At 39.1% G+C, this 22,876-nt stretch overlaps 1 protein-coding gene across 1 annotated transcript in view; it reads left to right on the plus strand.

Annotated features, from left to right (window-relative positions):
* The window catches only part of LOC124137387 (transmembrane protein 94-like), an 86,301-nt gene that overhangs the window by 2,239 nt on the left and 61,186 nt on the right, over nucleotides 1-22,876 (plus strand). Inside the window, exons 3-10 of the mRNA XM_048400922.1 lie at nucleotides 3,288-3,439; nucleotides 5,522-5,715; nucleotides 7,028-7,185; nucleotides 7,530-7,635; nucleotides 10,037-10,123; nucleotides 10,883-10,996; nucleotides 13,206-13,373; nucleotides 15,219-15,441. Of these exons, the coding sequence (XP_048256879.1) occupies nucleotides 3,288-3,439; nucleotides 5,522-5,715; nucleotides 7,028-7,185; nucleotides 7,530-7,635; nucleotides 10,037-10,123; nucleotides 10,883-10,996; nucleotides 13,206-13,373; nucleotides 15,219-15,441 (1,202 nt within the window). The remainder of the gene's footprint in view (nucleotides 1-3,287; nucleotides 3,440-5,521; nucleotides 5,716-7,027; nucleotides 7,186-7,529; nucleotides 7,636-10,036; nucleotides 10,124-10,882; nucleotides 10,997-13,205; nucleotides 13,374-15,218; nucleotides 15,442-22,876) is intronic.

Genomic DNA, 22,876 nt, shown 5'->3' on the forward strand with positions numbered 1-22,876 from the left:
AATGTTTCATTTTTCATTAGTCCAGAAATATCTTCAATATTTCAGAGATATGCATGGTCAGAAATCTAGTGAAAATCTAGGTGACTAGTTTTCTCCAAAAATCTAGTTATTTTTCATAAGCCAATAGTCCGAAATGAGCTGGATTGTTGGATAAGACCAATGGACATTGGTGTCTACCCATGTATGTCTACACTAGGGCTGCAACAAATACACTATGAGGTGAATACGATTCATATCACGAATACGAATATTTATTCACTAGTGTCTGCTCAAATACCACAATGACCGTAGACCACAATACTGTCAAATTATATATATGAGTGTTGTCTTTAAAGAAATCTCTGCATATAATATGTTCTTAGGGATATTTTTAGGTACAGGGTATGTAGATGCACATGACTGCATATTCATAAATATTCGATTCTAGTGACCACGAATAACGAATTCAATTCATAAATGGATACGTTTCGATTCACCGAATACGCGAGTGAATCGTAACAGCCCTAGTCTACACATATATTAAAGATTGTGGACATTAAATATAAGAGTGACTCTTTAATACCAAGGGTTTTGCGAATAAGACTGCCTTGACAAATTACTTCCTTTCTGTAGACACCAGATCACCATGACACAAAACTTCCTTTCTGTAGACACCAGAGCCAATAAGACCACCATGACTTCCTTTTTGTAGACTCCACAGTGAAGCCTGTCAGTGTTGGCATGCCTAATCTTCTTCTGGCTTCACAGTCTGTTTGGGTGTGAGCTTTTTGTAACAAAACACTCCAGGACACTCCCTTGTTTTTGTTAAAAACTGGTGTGTTTACAGTGTACATCCAATCAATGTACTGGTAGTTAAGACTCTTGTGTCTTGTTTGCAAAATGAGAATTCTATTGTGACATACAAAATGTTTGGGTCTAGGGCTGGGACGGGTAACTCAGGTACTTGGGTCAGGTGGGTACTGAGAAGGACCTGGGTACCCACAGGACTACCCAGACCCGTGGTTAGTCATGTCATATTTTGTTTAATGACAAAAATGATCTAGAGTTATATGGCTACACTACAAGTCACTAATGTTTGCATTTCTTTCTGACTATGCACCCATTCTTGGGATCATGAACAATTCATCAAGACATCTGAATATGCTGAAGGTCTAGTCAAGCATAATGCTTATCTAAGAGGCTTCTGTTGGGACCTATTGTTCTGTCTATAGCCTCAGAATGTTTCATTTTTCATTAGTCCAGAAATATCTTCAATATTTCAGAGATATGCATGGTCAGAAATCTAGTGAAAATCTAGGTGACTAGTTTTCTCCAAAAATCTAGTTATTTTTCATAAGCCAATAGTCCGAAATGAGCTGGATTGTTGGATAAGACCAATGGACATTGGTGTCTACCCATGTATGTCTACACTAGGGCTGCAACAAATACACTATGAGGTGAATACGATTCATATCACGAATACGAATATTTATTCACTAGTGTCTGCTCAAATACCACAATGACCGTAGACCACAATACTGTCAAATTATATATATGAGTGTTGTCTTTAAAGAAATCTCTGCATATAATATGTTCTTAGGGATATTTTTAGGTACAGGGTATGTAGATGCACATGACTGCATATTCATAAATATTCGATTCTAGTGACCACGAATAACGAATTCAATTCATAAATGGATACGTTTCGATTCACCGAATACGCGAGTGAATCGTAACAGCCCTAGTCTACACATATATTAAAGATTGTGGACATTAAATATAAGAGTGACTCTTTAATACCAAGGGTTTTGCGAATAAGACTGCCTTGACAAATTACTTCCTTTCTGTAGACACCAGATCACCATGACACAAAACTTCCTTTCTGTAGACACCAGAGCCAATAAGACCACCATGACTTCCTTTTTGTAGACACCACAGTGAAGCCTGTCAGTGTTGGCATGCCTAATCTTCTTCTGGCTTCACAGTCTGTTTGGGTGTGAGCTTTTTGTAACAAAACACTCCAGGACACTCCCTTGTTTTTGTTAAAAACTGGTGTGTTTACAGTGTACATCCAATCAATGTACTGGTAGTTAAGACTCTTGTGTCTTGTTTGCAAAATGAGAATTCTATTGTGACATACAAAATGTTTAGGTCTAGGGCTGGGACGGGTAACTCAGGTACTTGGGTCAGGTGGGTACTGAGAAGGACCTGGGTACCCACAGGACTACCCAGACCCGTGGTTAGTCATGTCATATTTTGTTTAATGACAAAAATGATCTAGAGTTATATGGCTACACTACAAGTCACTAATGTTTGCATTTCTTTCTGACTATGCACCCATTCTTTCTGGCTTTTCTATGTTAGAATAAGGATAAAACTTCAGTGTATCTATGACCAGTTTGTTCATAGCTACGGTCAAACTATTCCCAATCGGACATTTTGTACCTATCTCATGAGGCCTACAGCAGGTATCGGGGTAGGGTCGGGTAATAGGGGGCAGGGTACCCGGTAGTAAGTTTAGACTCACCCTATTTAGGTCAGATGTTACTTTCGGTCTTCAAGTCTTTGAGGGGGCGGTCGGGTAGCCTAGTGGTTAAAGCGTTCGCTCGTCAAGCTGAAACCCGGGTTCGATTCCCTACATGGGTACAATGTGTGAAGCCCATTTCTAGTGTCCCCTGTTGTGATATTGCTGAATATTGCTAAAAGCGGCGTAAAACCATACTCACTCACTCACTCAAGTCTTTAAGTATCACTTGATGGCTACCATTAATAGAGTTCGAGTTAAAAAGACTTCATTGTAATGAAATGCATTACTGTATAATATCACTTACCATCAGATATTAATAAGAACAGGAAGAAATATAGCATCACATTATTATTTTGCTATTTACACCTTCCTTGGAGATTAACACTACAGCACAATCTGTTCTCAAACCTTTAATCTGCATTATTTTGATGGTGTTCTTATGAGTTTTGCTTCACAATATTGTCTTTAGCATGTTATAATTATTTGAAAAAATAACTTCTAATTGGAAAATAATTGATCACAAATACATGACTCCTTTGTTGGAAACTGTTGGAAAGTGACAGCAACAATTTAGTGTTGGAATTGATAAATCCACACACCCCCAGTCATTCGTAATGCTAGTGCTTGGCTAATGTTCATCGGAGATTTAATGAATTAAGTCAGAATCAGGTCCACTTGAGTGAAAATGAGTAAACAAAGGGAGGTAACTTGTGTCACTTTATTTCCCCAATTACTTTCATGCTAATCTCTCGTTTTTAACTGTGAATGTATACTGTTTCAGCAATCCGTTTGGCATGTGTACATGGTGGCTAGTATTGGCATTCTTCCTAGTGTTGGCTGTCGTATTCAACTCTGCCCTCAATATTTGCTGTGTTCTGATGACTCGCAGGGAGTACAGTGACATCATTAAGAGAGTCCTGAAGAAGTTATGGGGTGAGGAACATTACGTGTTTTCATCATTTAACTTCTCATGCTTTTGCCAACTCTTTTATGACCTCGACTGGATTTTCAACCATGTGATAATGACAGGCAAACTGATATAACAGCTTTATTTTGCCCAAACTATTGGGAATAGTTTCCTTAAATTAAGTGGTAATTAACTATTTAGTATTGCATTGTATTAATATAAAACTATGTGTTAAAGCTGTTTTTTTGTCCTCATCTTGTTAATGAAGTGAGGCGAGGTGAAATGGGGTTTGCTGTCGTGTCCAAGATTATTGTACTTATATTGCATGCACGTATGTGTGTGTTTGGCTGCTTGTACTAGTCCGGACTGATGCCGATTTATAGTGCTAGCCCACTGAGATACCTTACTGCAGTTTAACATGAATACCCCACTCAGACACAGTATTCTGACTCTGAGCTGACCAGTCCTTGTTTTAGCCCTAAATGCTGAGCACCAGTCAGGGTAACAACAAGTACCATCTTTTAACATCCTGTGGTATGACGCGGCCGGGTATTGAACCCCGGACCTTCCGCCCTCTGGGCAGATGCTCTACCACTAGACCACGGAGATGGTCCTTTTTGAAGTAAATTATAAACTGGCTGGGACTTTTGACAGGCTTTTACTTCAGACATATTGCTGAGACCCGTGAAGATTCCGGGGTAGAATTGGTCTTCAGCAACCCATACTTACCGTAAAAGGCGACTATGCTTGTCGTAAAAGGCGACTAACGTGATGGGGTGGTCGATGCTCATGATGTCAATCACTGGATTGTCTGGTCCAGACTCGATTATTTTACAGACCGCCGTCATATAGCTGGAATATTGCTGAGTGCGGCGTTAAACAACAAACAAACAAACAAACATATTGCTGAGTAACAAGATAGTTCCTTGTGTTAGTATTATTGTTATATCATACATAATCAGGGACTAGTTGGAGCTCAGGACTTGTTGGAAGTAAACTAAATGTATCTCCACCTGCAGTAATAAACCTAGGATTTTTTTAAGGTGGACCCTTGGGCCCAAAGACCTTGAAAATTGTTGGCCTTTCCATGAATGTTGGGGGGCATGCAGGGTTTTACCTTGACTTACAGAAGTAGGGGTTCCCAAATAATTAATTGTAAGGGTCCCTACAGGCAATATGGGGGTCCTGTAAAGTAATGAAATGGTGTTGTGTACTGTTTGTTTTGATAATTACTTTAGAGCCTCGAAACAGGACAAAAGCGTCTGGTCCTATTAGCCAGAATAACACGAAACTGAGGCATTTCATTGATCATTAGAAAGGCTATTAATCAATAAAAAAGACAAACTTCAAACCAAAAACATATTTGAAATCCGGAAGTTCACTTAAAACTTGTAATCAGTTTTAAATGGAACAATAGCTATGCGCCCTCGGGGCCCACGACATCTAGTTTTGATGTGTAAATTATAACAATAATGCATCAATACTGTGGTAATGCAGCCCAGATCAAGCCCTGCACCTGTATGTTCAGTCACTATTCACAACATTTCTTGATATTCCTCTGCATGCTCCATAACTCAATCATTAAGTCTTGGTATTGTTGGACCCTAAGATGGACCATTTTCCACTATTTTTATCATGTTTTATGCAGAGCTACTGATAAATACCCCCCCAAAATATTCAAAACCAATTACTTTCAATTAACTTGCGTACAGAGACACATGCATTAAATGAAAAACTCAAATGTATAAAGACAGAATGCGCAAATACCCAATGAAGCTTTTTCAGCATGTGTACAAAGGAGCTAATTTCCGAGACACAATTACGAGCTAATTTATTTTCCAAGTCAAGCCTCTATATTTAGAACAGTTATATACATTGAAAACATAATGCATGTCATCGTATCCCAATTGAGAGTGAATCAGTGCTCATTATGTTAATCACTAGATTGTGCGGTTCAGTCTCAATTATTTACAGACCGCCGTCACATAGCTGGAATGTTGCAGTGTGCAGCATTAAATGACAAACAAATAATCAGAATCAGTCTTACATGTCTTGTATTGCTTGACAAGCTTTCTGACAACTATCTCCATGATCTGTTCCTTGTTCAGACTGTAGGAAGATAACAGAATGGAACGCTTCCAACTACCCCAACAGCACATCCCCCTTGACCCCCTGTGTGTCCCTGCAGTGGACGCTGCGAGATGGGGAGCGGGTCAACCTACCACAGCCACTCCTGGTCATCGGGGACATCATCCTGCTGCGGCCAGGGCAGGTGGCGCCGGGCAAGTGTCGAGAGCTGGAGGTAACTCAAGATAGTTGAATCATCAGTGTTGTAGATAAAGGCCAGCAGCTGCACTAAAGTGACGTGTAGTTCCAGCAATTCAACGAGTAAATGTGTCAATGACATACATATACATTTTCTTGATAACATAGCAATCAAGTCTATGAAATTAGAATGTCCAGGTATCAAGACAGTCGATCCATTCTTTTGAAGAATCAATCTTATTAAAATCAGATTTTAGCGTTAGCTGTCGCGAAACAAAGATCTGAGGACATCCATTTCTGGTCATGTCAGAACGACCCAGAGTGGAATGTGATATTCAGAATGTGTTTTCTAATCGTGCAGCCTTAAAAAGGTTAATATGGGGTATTCCAAATGATGGTTACGGGCTATGCGACTGATTCCGTCAAAATCATCGTCTGTCTCTCACTGCAATGGGATGAACATTTTACATGGAAGAGACTTTCCATAGCCCGATCACAGGGTTTCGGCTTGACGAGCGATCTATTAGACATTCCAGAATTTTCTTTTGTTCAATTATCAAATTTTGAATTTTGTTAAAATTTATTTTTCAAAGTATTGTCTGAAATGGAAGTTGCCAGTTACAAACTAGTGCCATAGAGTTTGGGAAAACTTCTTCCTGATTAGGTAATGTCAACTTTTGTTAATCATTTCATTGGTCGGTCAGAGTTTGTGAATGGTCTTTCTGCTGTGACCTGAAATAGGATGTCCTCAGATCTTTGTGTAGCAGTAACGACTAGCTAGAACTATGATCTGGTTTTAATGAGATATACGAAGAATATGATGTACAAGGATGATGATAATCAGGGAAAAGGGAGATAACTTTTGTGATGATATTTTTGATAGAGATAAGAGGTTTCATTTCCATGAAGGCTGTTACTGTAACTAGTGAAGTTTATCAACAATATCAACTATATTTATTTTCTGATTTATTATTCTGAATTAAGTAGGTGGTGATGCTTGTTTGTTTGTTGTTTAATGCCCCACTCAGCAATATTCCAGCTATATGACGTCAGTCTATATAATTGAGTCTGGATCACACAATCCAGTGATTGACATTATGAGCATCGATCCACGCAATTGGGATATGATGACATGCATCAACCAAGACAGCGAGCCTGACCACCCGATCCCGTCAGTCGCCTCTTATGACATGCAAAGTCACCTTTTACAGCAAGCATGGGTTGCGGAAGACCTATTCTACCCCGGATCTTCACCGGTCACAGGACATATAGCTGGTCGTGATAAAACATTGATGTTGTTGGTATCAATAACCAAATGTTGTATGTTACACATACTGTTGTTGTGGCAGGAGAGTGATGACGCCCAGGAGTTGGTGCTGATGGCGGGAGAGGTGTACTCCCCGGAGATAGAAGGGGTCAGCGATTCCCTGGCAGGCCCCCAGGGTAGGGTGCCTCTTCAGACAAGGAAGTTTCTCTTGCTAGAGACGCCTTTCCTGCAAAATATCAGGTAAGGGTGCGTTCAAGTAAAGAGAGTGCCATAGAAAGTTGCTGAAAATGTTTGTATTTTACAATGTCGATGAACAAGGTCAATGAACATTATGAGCTTCCAGATTTGTTGGTCTTATTGAAAATTTAATGCCAAGAATTTCATTGGGAACTGGCATCGTCAGCTGGAAGTGTCAGATATTAAAATGACCACGAAATAAATTTGATTTGGAAGCGACAGTGTATTCTTGAGGTTGCATCATTCCTGCTCATCAAGTACTCAATAACATCTGCAGATCTGAAACCACTTAATGTTTCCCCCCAAACTATGTCAATATGTTCATCTATTGTGATCTTCTTGTGCAGGGATATTCTTGGGGATGACATTTCTAGACCAGTGAGTATTCTGGACAATGAACGCCATCTGCTGGTTCAAGTGTGGCTGGAGAGGAGGATAATACCGCTGGTCCTGGTGTGTATTATATCATTTATAACAATTTTTTCCACGATCAGTGAAAGATTGATATTTTCTACTTTGTGTACCATTATTGCTTTTATGAAAGCAGATATTTGTCAGCATGGTCCGTGATCTATGCAGTACTTTTGTTTGTTTGTTGTTGTTTAAAGCCGCACTCAGCAATATTCAAGCTATGTGACGGCGGTCTGTAAATAATCAAGTTTGGACAAGACAATCCAGTGATTGACATCATGAGCATCGATCTAGTAATTGGGATGCGATGACATGCATTAACCAAGTCAGCGAGCCTGACCCCCCTATCCTGTTAGTTGCCTCTTCCGGCAAGCATAGTTTGTTCACTGGTCCCATGCAGTACTGATATCATTGGTAATAATTTGGTCATGTCATGTACTTCACTCTTAGATTGTAATCTGTAATCTCCTTCAGTGACTCTGTAGGTGATTAAATTCCTTGTTGATTATGTAAGTCTTGTCTTCTAGCCTGGTGCTCCTTATTCTCAGAGAACTTATCATATATGCCACCAGACTTAAAGGGAGCCTTACCTTGCTAAACCCAATGACAGTGTTACTGTTTTTGTTTTTATAAATGTCAAATACAGATTCAAATTTTGTCAAGTTTTTTTTGCTGGAGTTGAACTCTGATTTCAGTGGCCATTTTGTAAAGTGAGATTACCGTATTCTTGCAGTATGCAGTAAACAACTTTCATGTATGATGGCCAGTCTTGTGACTCCTTTGTGTCGCTGGTATGCACAAAGAAGCAGACAGAATATTTCAGTTCAGAAGTTCAATCATTTTTCTTCAAATGTTTACCATTGACCCTTTTAAGCAGAGTAGATGAGCCTTTCAATGTTATCCCTCACTCTAAAGTTGTTTTGTGGGAGGTATAGGAACAGGCTTCATCTGTTCGTCACACTTTATCGCCCACATATAATGTGGGGGGATATAGTCATCATCTGGTATGTCTGGTTGTCCGTCTGTCTGTATTTCATTTCCGGAGCATAACTTGAACACTGTAAAAGTTTTTTCATCCAAATATGTATTAACCAGAGGTTGAAGTTATTTTGGGGACGGGGATTTGTCATCTTCTGATAACTCTCGTTTCCTAAACATAGCTCATCACATATTGAAAACAGGGTAGGGTTTGTTTCCGGAGCATTGCTCATAAACGGTTCAAATTATTTCTTACCCTGCTAAGACTGTCTGCAATTTCCTATTTGTTCTACTTGTTCCAGAATCCCATAACACAGCACCCAAATACTCCCCTACCGGAAGCCACCACCACGCATGCTCCCCTCATGCCATGTAACTTCCCCTTCCTACTTGTTGCCCCACCTTGGCCAATCAGGTTTATGGTTGGCTCTCGAATCCTTTTGTTGTGTGACTCTCCGTCCTTTCACGTTTGCTCAATTGTGTTTTCTTATTATTTTAGAGGTGTGCATATGTTTTAGGGGTATTGGCCTTTTTTTACGTACATGAATTAGAGTGGTAGGTCTTCAGTCGGCCACATGTTTGGAGATGTGCATGAGTCACACACTCGTTCGCTCAAATATCTTCTCACACATTTTCCACTTTTTTCTTCAAGCGTGGACATGTTTTGCATCTTCCCTAACCAAGAGCGTTATCTGATTATAAAAGTTTTCCAGTTTTCACCCTCACCGAACTCACTGGAATTTCTGGGCTTGATACTAGCACTACCAGTGGCTATTAAGATTTATGTCCCTTCTATGCACTCCTTTTGACTAATCAGATTCCACCTTTCGTATCATTTGCATTTGCTTCAAACAAAATGGCGGCACACAGTCAAGTCGATTATGATCAATGATCAAGATCTGTATTGTAATAAAGCGGGTCTTACCTCGCGAAGTGCATGAAATCATATGAGCACTTAGATTAAAAACTTGAAAAGATACCCAGTTGACGGTACACATCCTTTGTAAATCGTGCAGTCGACCAACATCTGCAAGTTGAAATCCATATTGTTTACGAACCAGATGTCAATTTCTTTACACAATTTTGATTGGACTGTGTATCATGATGTATAGACTTGATAGTCCAGCCAAAATATAACTCCATAATTCCAGTCTAGATCGGCAAGGGTGGAAACTGGACTGTTACAGGTAGTTAACTCCCTTGCCTGGGGAATATTTTGTAACCGGACAGCGAGGATCATTGCTCATATCTGTCACTGGATTGTATGGTCCAGACTGGGTTATTTAAAGGTCAGCATCATATAGATGGAATATTACTGAGTGCGGCACTAAACAGCGAAGAAACAAACCTTATCACCTTGGTCAAAATGTAATATTGGAAATTAGTATTGCCTTTAGACCTGGAGATTTGGGGAAGCAACAAATGCGTTTACATACTGTCTTATGTTTCTGTTGTCTGGTTGCAGGTTATAATGACGCTGACCAATGTGTTGAGATTGACGTACCAGGAAAACCACGTTGGCCACTGGTCAGAGATGCTGTTCATTCTCCTGGTAGGTGGCTGTGTGTTGTAATGGTCACATTGACTTCATAACTTCGGTTTGCCCCGATTATGTTTCTAGGTTTGGCAGCATCATACCTGTGCTCGTGGGTTCACCGAAGTGGTAAACGTCTGAGACCTGCATCACTTCGGGCTTTCCTCCCATATTCAGCTGACATGCTGTGATATAACTGGTATACTGTTAAAAGCAGCCTTAAATCCAACTTACTCACTGGAATATTGTTAAAAGCCTTGTTGACCTGTGAAGATCCGGGTTAGAATAGGTCTTCAGCAACCCATGCAAGCCGTAAAAAGCGACTATGCTTGTAAGAGGCGACTAGCGGAATCAGGTAGTCAGACCTGCTGACATGGTTGATGCATGTCATCGTATCCCAATTGCGTGGATCGATGCTCATGACAATAATCACTGGATTGTCTGGTCCAGACTCGATTATTTACAGACCGCCATCATATAGCTGTAATATTGTTGAGTGCGGCGTTAAACAACAAACCAACCAATCATATGAACGTGATAAAGGGGTGTATTAAGGTGGAGCTTGTTTTTGGTGCAAATTCGACATATTAGCTGTGTAGGGATACCAGGGACTCACATAGCATTTAAGGTTTCCATTGCAGGCAAATTGGGAAAAAAGGGTATTTTGTCCAGTAATAGGATGGTTTTAACTTTTCTTATTCATATCTATTTTGGCTTTGCAATCATTTCAGTAATTAAAGAAATAATTTAGTCCGACAACTGACTGTTTATTTGCAGATCCACAGCTTGCTGCCCCTGCTGACTCTTGTGTTCCCCATCATGTGGGTTCTTATCAACATCTATGGCCAAGCAAGGATATTCTCCGTCTTTGAAGTAGCTAGGAGATTTAAGGTACCGGTAGTTTACTGTATTTTGCCCTCAGTAACATATTTGAAGTTGTGGGGAATATGTGTTAGAATTGGTCCCCAGCAACCTTTGCTGCTTGTTAACGGTTGGATTTGGTGACTGGGTTGATAGCATGTCACTGTGTCCCGATGGTTGAATGGTTGCGCGTAATATCAATCACTGGATTATCTAGTCAAAACTTGATGCTTTACAGGCTGTCAACTAGAATTTTGCAGAGTGTGGCGTTAAATAACAAATACACAAACAAGCTTTGGAATTATACGGTTCTTGAGTGATACAGCTCCTATTGTGTATTGTCATCAGGATCATTGGATGGCAACATGGCACACTCTTAGGAAACATGCAGAAGAAGTGTCATTTGTAGGTTTTCTCAGGTCACCCTTCAACAAAATGTTTATGTACAGTGTTTTGTACAGTCTAGACAAGGTAATAGTCATTATGATAGACTGGGAGAAAATGAGTAAAGGGAGATCACTCTGCCTGCTCTATAGATTCGCAGTAGTGGTGTACATGTCCAGCAAGAGAGAAGTTTGTCAGCAATATATTAAGAATAAGTTTGATAACAAGACAGAATATTAATGTTTTGAAGATGGCCCCCAAACTTAATTTAATACAAACTGATCCATTTTATAAAGTAAAAAACCCTGAAAAATATTGGAATTTATATATTTTTGGTTTATTTTATCATTGTTTGTAACTCAATGAACTCAAGTCAGTTCTTTCACAGACAGCTTGTTTAATCATTAACACACCAAAAAACTGTAAACAACATGATGAAATTATTGGCAACACCGCAACAATGTGATACAAGCCCAACCCATTCAATTATCAACCAATCTGTAAAAAGTAGTCTGCTAGTATATGCCTAATTATGTTTTGGTTTATGATGTTTGTGGAAACATAAAAGCAAAAATAATTGCTTGGTTAGCCAATAAAATGCCCTGGAATCTCTTGTTATTTATTTATTGATAAAATAAACCAAAACTCTTTATGTCATGTACATAGACGAGTACAATTTTATGCAGTGTTCACACCAGTATTTACATTTTATACTTCACAATTAGGATATGATTTAACCTGCTAACACACCCTAGTAATATGCAGTCAGTGATAGGACATGTGGTGTCAACTCGATAGGGGGGGCACGGGTGGGTCGTCTAAGGCGCCACGATTCGCTGTGCAGAGATGCGTCCCTTGGGAGCGCCAGAAACCTATGATTGTGGGTTCGAATCCCGGTTCGCCCCGATTATGTTTCTAGGTTTGTCAGCACCATACCCATGCTCGTGGGTTTCAGCGAAGTGGTAAACGTCTGACACCTGCATCACTTAGGGCTTTACTCCCATATTAAGCTGACACGCGGTGATAGAACTGGAATACTGTTAAAAGCGGCATAAAAAAAGTCCAGTTCCCACCCTTGCTGATCTAGGCTGGAATTTCCAGGCTTGATCGTAGCGCCACCAATGTCCATTACGAGTTATGGCCCTTCTATGTCCTATCTATTGACCAATCAGATTCCATATCTCATATCACTTGCATTTGCTTCAAACAAAATGACGGTGCCCAGTCAAAACGATCTGATCGATAATCAAGGTATATATTGTAACAAAAGAGGTGTTACCCCACGAAGTGCATCAAATCATGTGAACAACTTGGTTAAATGCATGAAAGAATTTGCAAAATAGCTGTCGACCCCCAGTTGGCAGTACACATGCTTTGCAAATCCTGCAGTCGACCAAAATCTGCATGTTGAAATCCATGTTGTTTATGAACTGGATGTCTAATTTGTTACGCGATTTTTATTGTATTATGCATCGACTTGTAATTTCATATTGCAGCCTAGTTCAGAAACTGGAATTTTATAGTCAGTTTCAATTAACTCCCTTGCCTGGGGAAGATGCCATTCATTGGCTTCATGGAGAATTATGTTTTGCATACTTATCTAGTCACGATGGTCAATGTTAATAGAATTTTAGATTTACAATGTTTACATCCTATTCTATTCAAGTTGCTTTATTTTGGGATACAATGAGATGCATCAACCAAGTCCGCGAGCCTGATACCTGATCCCGTTTGTCACCTTTCACGACAAGCATAGTCGCCTCTTATGGCAAGCATGAGTTGTTGAAGATCTTTTCTAACCCGCACTTCATGGCTCATTTGCACAAGTATTCCCATTTGAATATTCTGATTCCAGCAAGCGGTGGATGAGAGTTTTGACAGTATGAGCACCATCTCTGTGGACGAGGCTCGGGTGGACATGTCAGGGCAGTTGGTGTTCCGCTGGTTCAGGGAACTGTTCACTGGAACGGCTCCTGTTGTGTCCAGACAGGCTAACGTACTCCATGTGCTGGGCAGTGTGACGGTCAGTTCATTAGTCTTTGTCAGTACAAGTACCATGAGTAGCATTGATTAAAGAATTGATGCTGGCACACCTGACGTGCATTTGTGGTTAATGTCCAAGTTCTTCCAAAGAACTTAGTCCAGGGCCCACTTGCTCAAACGATCTTAGCGCTAAGATGATCGTAACTGCCATACTTTAGCATTGGCTTACAATAGTCTTAGTTATGATCACTTTGTGCAAGTGGGGCCAGAAGTTTCCATGATTTGCTATCACCCCATACAATGACATTCAGACATGTTATAACACATGTTGTCCACCTGACCCGAGGGGTCATGGGTTGATGTACTCTCTCTGTTAGTTTATCATATGTTACTACAATAAACTAACATAGAGGGTGCTTCAACTCGTGTCACCCGAGGTGGACAACAAATTTATCATACCACACATCTAATTTATCACAGGTTTATCTTTATGTCTTATGCATGCATTCTTTGGTCCAATTGATAAGAATACTGGTACAGTGTTCCCTCGCTACAGCGCTCTTCAATATAGGACCGCCTCCATGGTCTAGTGTTAGGCCGCGTCATTCCAAATGACGTTAAAAGATGGTACTTGTTGTTACCCTGTCTGGCTCTCGGCATAAAGGGGCTAAAACAAGGACTGGTCGGCTCGGAGTCGGTATACTGTGTCTGAGTTGGGTATTCATGTTAAACTGCGGCATGGTATCTCAATGAGCTAGCACTATAAATCGGCATCAGTCCGGACTAGTACAAGCAGCCACACAAACACACACACGTATATGCACGTCGCTATATAAGTGCAATAATCTTGGACGCGACGTTAAACCCCATTTCACCTCACCTCACCTCTTCAGTATAAAGTAAACTCGGTTATAGTGCACTGTAAAGCATGGCTCTCAAAATTTACTTACATTTGTAACAAACTCAAGTTTTCAAATGACACAATGTTTTCTCACATCTCAAACAATATTATCAGCTGATCACCGCGATCAAGTAACACTAGAAATACCAGTCAATAAATCAGAACTGAAGTACGCAATTTAATCCTATTTTTATAAAATCTGGTTATAAAAAAAATAATTCATTGTTTATCTGGACTAATGCAATATATTTTATTAATTTTATTCAAAATTTCATTCAAATTTCATATTTTTTTTACCAAGTTTGTTATACCTGTTTATTCATGTGAATTCTCTGAAGGGATACGAGGTGTTTTTTTGACTGCGCATATTAATACTCGCTAAAATTTGTTTACACTTTGAATAATTAGTATGAATAGAACCTCTATTCTAATCTTTTTTGAAACTCTGAAACGTGCAACGTAGATCGTGTTAGGTAGGCAGAGCATGTATGCTGTTTTGTTGATCATCTGCGAGATACAACTCCACCTCGGTTAAACCGCTGATCATCTATAAAGCTCATCAATTATTTGACCCTGAAGGTCGCGTTGTAGCGAGGGATTTATCAACTTTGTTCATTTTACACATTTATTGAAAAGAAGCAGATGACAGAAAACAAAGTCCCCCCCTTAACTTATATCATGGCTTGTACAGGTGACTTGTATTTCACAGATAACAGGACCAATAAAGAGGGAGAGGCATTAATGCTTAGTGTAACATAATTGCTTGGAATGCAATGTTAATATTCATTGTTAAAATACTTCTGAATTCAGGAAAATAAGAACTTAGAAAAAAATCCCAATTTAAACAAAGTATCGATTCTTTTTCTTTGTTTTCCCCATTTTGCCAGGCAAGGGCAATTAGTTAGGAATACTTGGTAAATCCTGATTCATTAATAAATTCTTGTAACAATCTCCTGTATTCCTAATTGAATGTTTCTATTCCAGTCTCTGTGCTGTGTAGACAAGAAGGGTATCTTGTCCTGGCCAAACCCTTCAGCTGAGAAAATATTTTTCTTCACGCCTGGACACCGCAAGAAGGTGTCCCGCACGAGTGACATTGCCGTGATCGCACAGACTCCCCTGACAGACACTGTATTCAGTGACATCCCCGAGGAAGAGGCCATCAAGAAGAAGAAAGATTCTGGCCGGAGGTCGAGCCACTCTTCAGGTAATTATGATGGTATGAACATTTTCACTCTTCACCACTGTTAGCTGTTGGCACTCCTACAGATCTTGTGGACAGCACATCAATGGTGTTTGCTGGTTTTGAATACAATGTGAGATCTTGCTGATTGTGTGTCATTATGTTACTTTGTGTTTGCCTAGTCGAGAATCTATCTGTGAAACAGCTTTACTCACTCCCTGAAAGTATTTCATATTCCGTTGGGTTACAAAGCAAATTTTATCATGTTTATCTGTTTGAAAATTGTTTTGGTGTTACCATGGTTACTGATGACATGATAACTATGAAAGTACAATATATGCTTCCTTACGCCATGTACAAATATTAAGATGTCATTATCTTGAAGTGTTAGAAATTGGCGCTTGTCCTCTAGTCCTTACCGAACTGCCCAAAAGTTAAGGTGTCCTTAATTGACTAATTGAATTTTGCCCTTTTTAAGGGTTTTGCTATATGTTATCATTATAAGGACTAGTGGGGTAAAACTGTTAGTTTCTATTGCTCTCTGGGAGTATCATTGTGAGAGATATTTACAGTACAGTAATCAAAATGAAGGAGGAAAGTCAAGGTGTCCTTGTCTTAACCCTGATGGTCCCTAGATTCAAGCACCATTGGAGACCACGTCAAGGATGCAGGATTCCCCTCAATTGTGAACATTGCAGTGTAAACAAATGATCCAAGAGTAAATACAGGTTGTGTGTTTGTACACTCACCACTGTTGCTCAGACTGTTTGATAGTGTTTGGATCACTTAATAACCGATTTTTATTTACAAATAATTACTTTTGACGTGCAGCCTTGGTCCAGTCAGACCACATCAGGGGTCAGGTCCTGGGTCCTTTTTGCATATTGACCTGGCAATCATTCACTTATACCGAAAATCACTTTAAAGTTTAGGAATCCTCTAAGCCAACCTCTGTTTCATTACGGTAACTTAGCTGCGAATCGTGAAATGTCAGTACCAGACGCCATCATGTTTTCTAGCAGACGATTCAATATTCATCACACGACATGTCAATACTGATCATGTAACGAATCACTATTCGAGGTCAGTGTCAGTCACATGATTTTGAGGTCAACATTCAAATGTGTTGTTTTGTCACATGGTACAAATTAACCAATGGAATTGCAAGATGCTTAATAGAGATGTAATAATACCATATGATGGGTGATTGACTTTAAATTAATCACAGTTTTGACCTTGAATTACTGAAAATATCGTAAGAAATAAATCTCAAAGAACTTTTCTCATATCATGAATATTCATAGTTATGAATTTGCTCAATATAGCTGCCTATTTAGATCGTATCACGATATGGGTTGTTGAAGGTTTGTTTCATCATGTACAGGTATACTCTCCCCAAAAAGTAGGGGTTATTTGAAGACAACAGTTGATTACAGAAATACAAGGAGGTATTGTGTGACGGTAAAGGATGGATAAGAAGGGGGAAGGACTCGGTGAAACATGACAATCAACAGATCTTGTTGACAGTGTATTTTAAGGGTGCAAACAACCAAAAGTGATGACAGGTGTGTGTAGTATAAATATGAATGTTGGTCAAACCTATGTTTATTGGGCATGGCTTGGTCCGAATCAGTCTCCCATTGAAAGTTTGAGGGAATCTTGCCACTCCTCTTGCAGTGCCTGGCCCAGTTTGTCTAACGTAGCAAATGGCCCTTGGCCCTCCCGATCATGTTCCAGACATAGTGTTTGAGAGTAAGGTCAGGACTCATGGCTGCCCAGGGGCATTCCTTGTGCAGAGTTGCGTCCCTTGGACACGCCAGAAACCTATGGTCAGTAACACAAGCAAACTGACCAGGGCCCACTTGCACAAAACCATCTTAGTACTAAGATTATCGAAAGTCAATGTTAAGTATGCGAGCTACAATCATCTTAGCACTAAGATTGTTTTGTGCAAGTGGGCCCTGGTCAGTTTGCTTGTGTTACTCACAATGTGTAGTGGATTACATTATTGCCAGTGTGGGCTGTTGACTGACTTTACTGATTCTGGGATTCATCATGGAGAATCTTCTCATTTCCCATTGTTCTGTTCTATTCACGTAAGCAAAAAACATAACCTAAGACATTGTATGAGAAACACACTGATTGTGATTATAACTCTCTGATAAGATACACATATTGAGGATCCAGCTTTGTCTCACACAGACATATGTGATGATCTGAACATGCCTTTCACTGATGAGGAAGTCATTATGAGTTTGTGACCCATGAAGATCTGGGGTAGAATTAGCGGTGGGACGATACACTGATACATCGGTGAATCACGATTTTTTACTTCTCGATACAAGTATCCATCACAGTCGCACACTAAGTAAAAAATATCAATTCTGATCTTAAATGTTTGCTTTAATAACTGTTCCACTAAACACTAACCAGTAGTGCATGTTTATAATGAAAACATAAATTATTTCATTTGTTGTGCCATACTTGACACTACCAACTGTAAATCGTCAGCGTGCCAGGTATTTGGCCATCCTGTCTTTGAAAAAGATGGTTTAGGCACCACAGATGAGAGCACATGCAAGTATCGTGATACCTATCGGATCTTGAGCAACCCATGCTTGCTGTACAAGGCGACGATGCTTGTCGTAAGAGGAGACTAACGGGATCGGCTGGTCAGATTCACTGACTTGGTTGATGCATGTCATCATATCCCAATTGCCTGGATTGATGCTCATGATGTCAATCACTGGATTGTCTGATCCAGACTTGATTATTTAAACACCGCCTTCATGTAGCTGGAATATTGCTGAGTGCGGTGTTAACCAACAAACAAACAAACAATCTTATGAGTTTGCACAATTTAAAAAATAATAAATCTCCTGGGCCTAACAGTATTGCAAATGAGTTTATGAAATCAACAGGACATTGAATTGCACCTATTTTAAAAGAATCCTTCACGCTGCAGTTTTTCCTGAGGAGTGGGGAAAGAACATAATGTATCCTATATTCAAGGGAGGTAATAAGGATGACCCAGACAATTACAGGGGTAATCTCTCATTGACACTTGATGTAAGATGTTGACTCCTGGTGTGACAATAACAGTATCTTTAGTGAAACACAAGCAGGTTTTGTACCAGGATATTCACCATATACCAAATACTTACTCTTCAAGCAACTGTGCACAAATACATTTCAAAGACAAAGGGTATATTTTACTGCATCTTTATTGACTTTTCAAAGGCTTTCAACATAGTAAACCATTCCATTCTTTTTAGTCAAGTGGGAATAAATGGGAACTTTCCATGAATAATAGCATCGATGTGTTCAAATGAAGGATGGTCTTTCTTATTATTTCACCTGTAATGTCGGCACCCGTCAGGGATGTATTTTGAGCCCAAAACTTTTTATTATGTTTTTAAATGAACTCACAGTGATGTTGGATAAAAATGGTGGTCAAGCCATATTTATCAGTAGTGAGATTCCACATATATTTGCATTACTATATGCAGACGATGTATTGTCTGTAGTAGACAGTGCTTTATGGTTGCAAAAGAAAATAAATGATCTCGAAAATATCTGTGTATCCGCTGGAATGGAAGTCAATTTACACAAAACTAAACTTATTGTGTTTCGACGAGGTGGAATATTGAAAAGCTACAAAAAATATTATTTAGAAAAGAAAAATTGAAATTGTGAATTGTTATAAATATTTAGGAACAGTTTTCACCCCCAAGTTGTAGTGGAGTAAGAGTACTAAGACTTTCAGTAGTCTAACAGCTCAAGCAAACAAATCAGATTCATCAGCTTATATCAAAAGGAAAATTGGTACCTATCATTTCAAGATGCCTTTAAGATATTTTACAGAGTTGTCGTTCCGATCTTGTGTTACAGATGTGAAGTTTGGGAAACATCATACAACAAATTAATTGCAATTGTCCAAATATCCTTCTGTAAACAGTATCTTCATCTGTCAAGCCGTAGACCCGTGAAGATCAGGGGTAGAATAGGTCTTCAGCAACCCATTCTTGCGGTAAAAGGCGACTGTGCTTGTTGTAAGAGGCATCTAATGGGATTGGGTGGGCAGGTTCGCTGGCTTGGTTGATGCATGTCATCGTATCCCAATTGCGCTGAACGATGCTCGTGATATCAATCACTGGATTGTCTTGTCCAGACTGGATTATTTACAGACCGCTGTCGTACAGCTGGAATATTACTGAGTGTGGCGTTAAACAACAAGCAAACAAACAAAGAAAAGACAAGAGCAGCAACATACCTCATCTTGACTCTCACAGATTACCATGTCACGCCTTCTTTATTCTAAAATCACTTGAGGGGCGGTCGGGTAGCCTAGTGGTTAAAGCGTTCGCTCGTCACACCGAAGACCCGGGTTCGATTCCCGACATGGGTACAATGTGTGAAGCCCATTTCTGGTGTTCCCCGCCGTGATATTGCTTGAATATTGCTAAAAGCGGCGTAAAACCATACTCACTCACTCACTCACTAAAATCACTTGATGAGTTGGGAAGAGGGACATGGGCTATATCAATTAAAAACATTTTGTTCAGCTTAGGTTTGGGGTGATATAACATTATTTCTAAATGAATATCAGTAAAGACTGTCTGATAACCTGTATCAAAACTGGCATTCTTCAATGGAATTATCTTCACAATGAAATCACTATGTCCACTCATTATTTAACAAATGACATTCCACATTACATTACATTAAGATATATATTTTCTGTTTAAATGTGGAACTGTTACACTCCCCATAATGAATGGTTTTGCTATTTCTATTTGTTCAAAAACTATAAATATATTGAAGATGAATACCATGTGATATTTATTTGTGAACAATATGCCACTATAAGAAGAAAGTTTCTTACACACCTGTGGGTGAGAAACCCATTTGAGATAACTGGTATCAAACATAGGTGTGAGATTGAATTCCAGGCCTGTGATTGGCTACTCCATGGTAATGACCTGAGGTCAAATGATGACGGACTACTTTCCTGAGTGTAAGTCATTCATAAGTTGCTCGTGCTTCAGTTGAATGTTCACCTACGTCTGTATTGAATAACAGGACCGTGTAATTAATAATAATAATAAACAACTTATCTCGTCTACGAGTTTGTTTGTTATTATTATCAGTTACATTATCTGTTGTTATGTCAACGTTATTGGTTTTTAGAGTGTAAACCACCTGGATGCCACAGCGACACATATGTCCCTTCTCTTCAACCCTCACTTCGAAGTTGAATAAAATTCATAATACATCACGCAAACTAGTACACTTCACAGTTTTGAATTCTCTCTTCTGTTTATCATTTACTGTCACTTAAGGCAAAGCAAAATTACTGAAAGTGACTTCTTTAGATTAGGTACATCATAAATCTCGCCAAATCATAATTAAGGGTGTTATTAACTGTGTGTTTAGCAGTCTAAATATCAGATATTTACTCGAATAATTGAAGTAGGAAAAATAGCATATTAGTGATCACGGTTATCAAATAACTAATGATAATTCTGAAACGTCGGTGATAAGCCTAGACTCGTTTAGAATGTTTTGGAAAATAAGCATACACGAAAGTGTACGTTCCACCATATTGGATTGTGTTTACAAAATGCCAGTTATGAGACGCCTATTCAATCAGGTATATTTCAAACTCAGCTTCTATAAATGCATCCCTGAATTCCTCATACATTTTAGAAACAAATGACACATGGTCTTTGTCACCAATGCAAATTATCTAGATGAAATCATGCGAAATAAATTAGAGGTTAAAACGAACACTGTGCTCGGAAAACTGTACTTGCTGAAATGTAAACAAAAAATTCAGATTTTACACTGTGTAGCATTTTTAGAGGTACTTTTGTCTAATTGTTGCATATATTGGCTCGATCACACGTTTGAGAATATTCATGGGAAGAGTATCGTTGCACTAAGTGTGTAATTTCAAATATATACATTACAATGATGTGGTAAATTCAACAGAAACCATAAAATTGTCTGTCCTGTGTGACGCCATGACTGACGCTAAATCACGCACAACGACGACGGTAGTTATCTGCATTTCTGACTAATTCTCTTTGTTACATTGGAAAACATGGTAAACAAATAACAGTATGAAGACTGTCAGAATTATTCTGATTACTTGCGTGACACATTTATACGATCTTTCAATCAACGAAAATCCTCCTCTTGAAATCCCGCGTATTGTTGTCAGTGAACACGCCATTTTGTAAAAGTCGGTCACCGGTAGTGATGTCATACGGAAGTAAACATTGTTGTACATATTTGGTAATTTCTTTGAGGTGTAAACTTTTAACTCGGCATCCAGCGTGTTCTTTGTTTTTGTCTAGTTGCATTATCGATATTGTCTTGATAATCCGCAGCTATGGAGGAAACCTTTTTGTGTAGGGTCACATTATCTATGAGTAGTGAGTAGTACATAGGATGTCAGTTATGACAGTGGTGTTATGTATTAATGCGCTGCTGCAATCATGAGAATAGACAAAATGCATCGATTCGATGCTAAAACGGTGAGATTTTAGGGTGTGTAAGAAACAGATTCCTGCACTCGTGCCTGTCAGATACCATTGTCTTACAACTCGTTGTTACAAAGCATACGTTTTGAAACAACTCGTTGTAAGATCAATGGTATCTAACAGACACTCATGTAGTAATCTCTATATCTCTCGCCATTGATACTACAGCTTCTAAAATGGCACATAAGATATGGTATGTGTTTTAACGTACAATAAAACACTGCAGGGAGAATAAATCATGCAGTGTTTTATTGTACAAAAAACAACGTCCACGAGTCATTTATTTCTTATTTGAGATATCAACATTATGTACAGCCTCTGGAAGGATGTAACTAAAATGTTCAAGCTCTAAAAATATTTACCTGTATTTTAATAAAAATAATGAATCTCTCAATAGAATCTGACCTTGGCAATGTCGGACAAGTTCATTCTATGCACAGATGGGTATTTCCTGCATATTCTCACAATCCTCCCTTTACTTACTTGTACCTTTTCTCCAAATAACGATTGTCATATCTCTCCTGCTTTTGGATACAATCGTTCGGCCACTGTGTTTTTCTGCGTTGCCCAGCTACATCTGTGGGAAACAACTCACTAGACACTCCCGTCAAAAATAATGTTGTCCAATATTAGACGTCATTAAGTCGTGAGCGCATGTTCAAATCTCCAGAAGTGACATCATGATAGAACAATGTTTTAATCATGAAATGAACCATGCTTTGTTCTTCGTTGTTCTTTGCGATTTATTATGTAGCTATCTTATATTACTTAAAAAGGCTTAGAAAACCCCCAGACATTTTGTCAAATGAACATTGTCAAGGGGTATAACTCTTTTCATCATCACCAGCGTGGTGTCCTTGCACAAATGATAATACATGTATACAGTAAACAGCGTTTATAACGAAAACGCT

This window comes from Haliotis rufescens, unplaced genomic scaffold (genome assembly GCF_023055435.1).
Source record: "Haliotis rufescens isolate VD_foot unplaced genomic scaffold, xgHalRufe1.0.p SCAF_20, whole genome shotgun sequence".
In the NCBI taxonomy this organism is placed as follows: Eukaryota; Metazoa; Mollusca; class Gastropoda; order Lepetellida; family Haliotidae; genus Haliotis; species Haliotis rufescens.